The 6,526-nt window shown below is 44.5% G+C and overlaps 1 protein-coding gene across 6 annotated transcripts in view; it reads left to right on the top strand.

The window, feature by feature from the left end:
• The first annotated feature begins 285 nt into the window (after positions 1-285).
• Tlk (Tousled-like kinase) overlaps positions 286-6,526 on the top strand; it is a 474,415-nt gene continuing 468,174 nt past the window's right edge. For 3 of the 6 annotated variants that reach the window (XM_076205688.1, XM_076205687.1, XM_076205682.1), the window contains exon 1: positions 288-658. In XM_076205688.1, coding sequence (XP_076061803.1) covers positions 652-658 — 7 coding nt within the window. In that variant the 5' untranslated portion in view covers positions 288-651. Of the gene's footprint in view, positions 659-6,526 lie in introns of all 6 variants that reach the window. The other 3 variants (XM_076205685.1, XM_076205686.1, XM_076205681.1) reach the window with 2 other exon arrangements.

Raw genomic sequence — 6,526 nt, 5'->3', positions numbered from 1 at the left:
TAAAGTTGATCACGCATATATAGATGCAAGTCTAACTCAAGTGCCAGAATTATGGTGCGCGCATTTACATGCAATGATAAGCTTTCGAAGAATGGTATGTATATGCAGTTGTGTGTACATGCATGCAAATTTTTATGTGTGTGTGTGTGTGTGCATGTATATATGTACGTATATGTGAATGTGTGCCTGCTGAGTGCGTGCGTGTTACGGTCCGAGCGTCGCTGACTAGGCGGCCCCACATTAAAGAGTAGCACGTCGGAATCTGTATAACCTCTTGGCGCCGTAGTGAGCCAGCGAGGGGTAACTCACTAGCATACTCTTCTCGTGCACTTTACAAGGCCTGCGTAGCTTTCTCAGTGTTTCTAGTCTACCTAGATTATAGTGCAAGGAGTTTTCTCCATGTGGTGTGAATATTGTATATGAAAAAAATGCCTTTGTGATGTAAAAGTGAAACAAAATCAACGGATGCTTCTTCCCCCGTCACTGGAGGAGGTGAGGGTAGTGGCGGGCGAGAAGAGGAGGGTGGGTGCAAAGGAAGCAAACAGTAAATAGACCAGATTTTAAACGTTTTGTCTTGGAATCGTCTTCCACTTGCTGTGATGTGTAAAATATTCAACCTTCATCGTGTTGCGACTCCCAGACACACCTACAATGTCAGGTATGGCAAATATGCATTGAGTAAATCGCTGTTTTTCCCTTAATGTACGGTGAAATGCTTTTCACCTTGTGTGAATGGCAGTGTCGGATGTGGCGAGATTGCCTTGTTTTGCACGTTGATTGCAATACACTTTGATTCAGACTTTGATAATTATTCATTATGATCCTGAAGCTTTCTCTCTGGACCTGTATGATCGGCAAGGGTAATAGAGAGCCGGTTCGGGTGAAAATATGAATGTAAAGAGAAGCGGTTGAAGGGAAGTTGGACGGGTGTTGGCGTGTCTTGTTTGAGATTGAGAACATATGCGCATCGTTATGTGCGCACAGCTTTTTATCTTGGTTATTAGTTTTTCACGTAGAAGACATGAATGTTTGAATGTGACACTGTTTCTGACATGTAAAAATTCTCTCATTACCCCCGGATTCCCAACTATATACAATATCTTGAAGGTATTTATACGAGAAAAAAATTGTTTTGAACAAACGATACACTTTGAGAAAGCGTTCAGTGGATCACCCTTTCCGTATTGCCAGCACCCTAGCAACCTCCACCTCCTCCACCTCTTCCTTCACCATCATCTATTCAACTTCTCCACCTCCACCGTTGCCTCCACCATCACTACTTCCTCTTCATCCTCCACTTCCTCCTTGTATGTCCTTCTATCTTTCCACCTCATCGTACATACCTTCTATCCTTCCACCACCTCCCCTTCTCCATTTTCTTCCTTCTCTTCTTTCTTACGTCTGCACCTCCCTTTCTCTCTTTTCCTTTTCCTTCTCCTCTCACCTCCGCCTTGCCGCCTTCCCTCCTCCCCCTCGTCCTCCTCCTCTTCCTCCTCATCATCTTTCTGCTTGACCATTTTCATTTAACCTTCATTTCGTTCACTTCTCTTCCCCTCTTCATATATTTGACCTCGTCATAGTCATTGTCACCCTCCAGCCTTTATTTTCCAGGTTCCCGGCTGCGGCCTTGGGCTCGTTTCCTTTTCTCCCTCCTCGTCCTCATACTCCCCCTCCTCGTTCTCTTTCTACTCTACATCTACAATCCCTCCTGCTCTGCCGTCGCCTCTTTCCCCATCGCCTCCTCCTCTTCCTCCTCCACCACTACCTCTCCTTCCGTCTCCCCCTTCACCGTCGGCGTGAGATTGTCCACAAGGGTAGAAGCGCCGGTAAAACACTGACCATCCTTCCTCTTCCTCGTCCTCCTCCTCTGCCTCTTTCTCCTCAGTTTTCCTCATACTCCTCTCTCTACTCTATAATTTCTTTCTCTTCCTCCTGCTCCTCCTCTACCCTCTCCCCCGCCTTCTCTTTTTCCTATGCCTCCTCCGCCTCCACATCTTTCACCCTCTCCGCCACTTCCTTCTCCTCTTCTTCATACTCCTCTCCTCGTCCTTCTAATCCTTCACCTGTTCCTCCCATTGTTGCTGATGATGATGCACCTCCATCTCTTGTTTATACTCTTCATCCTCATCATGTTCCTATTACTGCGGACACCGCCTCTCCTCACCCACCTCCTCCTACTCCCCGTACTCCTCATCATCTTCGTCCTCTTCTTCCTTCTACATCTACTCCAGGTGTCACTGCTCCCCTCATCCTTTTCATCTCCTCCTCCAGCTCTTCCACGTCCTGGTGCTGTTGCTCTTCCCACTTCTACTACTCTTCCCCCTCCTCCTCCTCCTCCTCCTCTTACTGCCAATGCTCGTTTTCTCCATCCTGATGCTGTTGCACCTCCTCTCTCCTTCCCCGCTTTCCTCCTTGTCCTTTTCCATCTTCTTGCCCTTTGCCTCTTCCTCCGTCAGTCCTCGTCTTCCTCCTCCACCACCACCTCCTCTTCCTTCGTCTCCCCTTCTCCGTCAGCGTGAGATTGTCCACAAGGATAGAAGCGCCATCCTCCGTCCTCTGCATCTTTCTCCTCCGTTTTCCTCATACTCCTCTTTACCATTCTCTTCCTACTCTATAATTTATTTCTCCTCCTTCTCAAGCTCCTCCACGAACTCTTCCGCCTTCTCCTCTTCTCCGAACTTTTCCACCTCCTCATTTCTTCTTATTTCTCTCTTCCCTCCTCTTCCTTCACCACCTGTTCCTCCCACAATTGCTGCTTATACTCCTCCTCCATCGTCTGTTTCTGTTCCTCATCCTCATCCTGCTAGTATTGCTAAATCTGCTGCTTCTCCTCCCTCTGCTGCTGCTGCTGCTCCTCCTCCTCCTCCTCCTCCTCACTACGTTCTTCCTCCATCTATTCCTGCTTCTTCTCGTCGTCCTCCTTTTCCTCCTTTCGCTGTTCTCGTTGCTCCTCTTGTTTCTCGTCCTGCTCTTCCTATATCTATTCATGTTGCTGATCTCCCCGCTCCTAGTGTCCTCTCTTCCTCCTCCTCCTCTTTCTCCTACTGCTGCTGTTGTTGACCCTACACTGCTGCAACTCCTCGTCCTCCAATTCTTCCTCCTCAGGCACTGCTCGTCTTCGTCGTGCTTCTGCTCTTCCCCCTCTTCACCCTCCCCTTCCTCTTTCTCCTTTTCCGTCTTGTCGTTCTCCTCCTCGTCCTTCTTTCTTCTTCATCTTCGTCCTCTTCCTTCTTTTCCCTCTTGTTCTTCTGTACCCCTTTCCTCCCCTCTTGTTCCTTTACTTTTCCTCATCCACGTCATCCACATACATCAGTTATCTATTATCTTTGTCCTCGTTCTCTTTTTCCAACTACATCCCCGTAGTTCTCCATACTCTCGTCCGTGCCCCTCCACCGAGCATTACCACGGCAGCAGCCATGTTTTTCGATCCCGAACCACCCACCACCATTTCTACTCAAATGTTACCGTTATACGACGAAGGTTTTTCTGTCGGTTGAATAAAATCGCCTGTATGTTAGGAATAACAGAAATGTATCAATTTTGAATAACAATGAAAATGTGAATTTTATCCACCACACCTCAAACACTAGAAACTACTGCACCTGCCATCAACAGAAAAAACAACACCAGCAGATTCACCCCCCTCCTGTCTCTTGGTTCACCCCCCACGATCCCTCTCCCCACCTGCTCTTTTCATTTCCTCCATCTCCCCAATCGTCTTTCTCTCCTCTCCCCCACCCCCACCCTTTCTCTTCTCCCAATCATTTTTCAATATTCTTTCCCATCTTTTCTCCGGCTCTCCTTTCTCACCTGACCTCAACAACTGATTAACTATTTCGCATCTTCCTCTTTCCCATAGTTCCTCTTCGTAGTTGCCCGTAGGCCCCCTCCTCGTAGTTATCCTCATAGTGTTACTCAACCTCCACATTTTCCTCCTCCGTGTAATCTTTTTTCGCCCTAGGTTACATTTTTTTTTTTTTTTTGTGCAGTATTCCTTTCATCCCTCCACTTCCTTCACGCTCTCTTCCTTGTACTTTGACATTTCTTCCCCGTTTCTTCTATGATTTCTTCCTTCTCTGTCTCGTGTTGCTCCTGCTTCTCTGTGTTTTCTTCATATTCCTCTATTTGACTGATGCGAAAGAACATCAGTAATGAAACCAGATGCGAATGAAAGGCATACAGCGTATCTTACCTGGGGTGTTGAAATAAATCTTCGGGGTTGCTGGAAAGTGCTGAATCATAGCAGTACTTCACTTCACTTTCCTATGTCCCTCTAGTTATCATGTTAACCCGAGTTAGGAGGTGCTAGACAGCCTAGACCTGACTGCAGGGGTGCTAGAGTCGGGTAAAGTTTAATAACAAAACCGTACTAGACAACATTAGTAAACTAGACCACGTAGTGTGTATCTACCAAAGATTTCTAAACAAAATCACACCAGATACCCTCCCGTAGAAAAATCGCAAACAATAACCGCGAAGAGTGAAACGCTTCGTAAAATGTAGTGTCTGATCTCAGGAAGCACGGAGTTTCCAATTCAGAATTATATCGATCGTGAAAATGGCAAAAGAAATGCGATTGAGGAGAGAGGGTGAAACTTGAAAAAAGAGGCTTTAAAGTGAAGTGAGTCCCACATATGAGAAAGCGCATTCCATGCGAGCGAATAAATTGGTATAGCAGAGTCAGCAGCTATTAGAGATAGAAAGTTTTAAGGGCAGTTCAGAACACCTAGTTTCAGTGAAACAGTTAAAAAAATATTCGAGATATAGATATGCAGTAGAATAGACTTGGAAAGGACAAACCATTCAGGGTGTCAGATGTTTGTCGTCGAAGTAAATGTGTCGAGTGGTGGGTGGAGAAACTGGAACAACAGGTTTTCTTTGCCTCTAACATGTATAATGGGTCTGAAGTCATGTGAGCAGCGATCCCTCAAGAAAAAATTTCATTCATTTCGAAAAAGACGTTTGGAGAATGGCGTAAATAAACGCGATGTGTCAATATCAGTGTGTTGAGAAAGATACGGGTAAAGGTGGATGCACACTGCATTTCTCGCTAGCACGCTACTTGCTTTTGCTACTCACTTTAATTTTTGCTATCCAAAGGGAGTAGCATGCTACTGACTTCCTGCTCAGAAGAACGAACAGCAAAATTTGTTGCTCACTTGAGTGTTCAAGTGAGCCACCATTCCTGGGGTTTATATATAAAGTATAAATAGAGTTGAGCATGCAGCATATTTTTTGTTTATACGTGAGATTTTCATTATTTATAACTGTCACTATACACTCATTTAAGCATTAAAAACATTAACTTTTTTACTCCCACAGTAATAGACTCGTTTTTAAACATTGATATCGCAAGCCACAAGCCAAAAAAATCACCAGCAAAAACTCCATGTGACGTATAATCAAGAGTTTGCTAGCAAAGCAAATAGCGAAAGCGAGTAGCATGCTAGCGAGAAATGCCAAGTGTGCCGCCACCTTAAGTCATTTATTAACAGGAGAAAAATGTAGGAGAGAGAACATAATGTTGTTGGGCACCAGAAGTTATATGAAGGCAAGGGTGAAAAGCAGTGATCGAACACAGCAGCAGCTATAGAAAGTTAAGAAAGGAAGTCAGGACTGAAGTAGAGATGGTAGCTTAGTAAAGAAATTAGGTCACTCATACCAAAAGTTTTATGTCTAGCGCGGTGGTTCTTAACCCTTTTCAGTGCCCTTAGTACCCCTTGATTAGTTCAGAAATTTTTCTCGTACCCCCGTCCAATATAAATACAATGGAAACATATGAAAAGGATTAGTGATACAAACTTTGCTGAGAAGTGATTAGATATATTCAATTAATGAACAAAGGTACTTTTTTATTTCAAATTAGAAATGCCAATTAGTAGGATACAATGAATGCACATTATGCTTTCTCGTGGTTAATATACAATAACATTGCACTGGCTATCATGTCTCGTATTCCATTGGGGTACAGGTACCCTAGGTTAAGAACCACTGGTCTAGCGCAACAACACAGGTTTCAAAATTTTCCAAAGATGACGAAGAATCAGAAACATTAGATTTCCAGCAAAGCGTCGTTTACGAAAGCTGCACTGGCGATCAAAGAGAAGTTCATGAGTAGAAATGTTCACGATCTTCCTGTGAAGAATAGATTCGAAGGTAAAACAGGGATACTCATAGGACGATAGTTAAAGGGCCGAACAACTAAATAACAAATAACAATCCTACCAGCAAACCCTCTGTGCTGCGACGCTGTCATCTTGTGTATGAACTTAACGCACGCAAAGGGACAGAGTTGATTCATTCTTCATACACAGTGGTTTGCACCCCTTAACTTAACAGAAGAATAAGCCTACATTTACAGAATGTAACACTACTCAAGCTTAGCCCATGATGGTTGAAAGCATTATGATGATAGGGCAAAGACAAAATACAAGAAGGCTACAGATCCTTGAGGCTCTCATGATATGAGAGAGGACCTTCTATCCTGTAATTACTGGATTTCAAGGTCATCCCTTGACGAGGGACA

This window comes from Oratosquilla oratoria, chromosome 22 (genome assembly GCF_046742065.1).
Source record: "Oratosquilla oratoria isolate Oo_2021 chromosome 22, ASM4674206v1, whole genome shotgun sequence".
NCBI classification, from domain to species: Eukaryota; Metazoa; Arthropoda; class Malacostraca; order Stomatopoda; family Squillidae; genus Oratosquilla; species Oratosquilla oratoria.
This window is presented reverse-complemented; position numbering and strand designations above follow the sequence as displayed.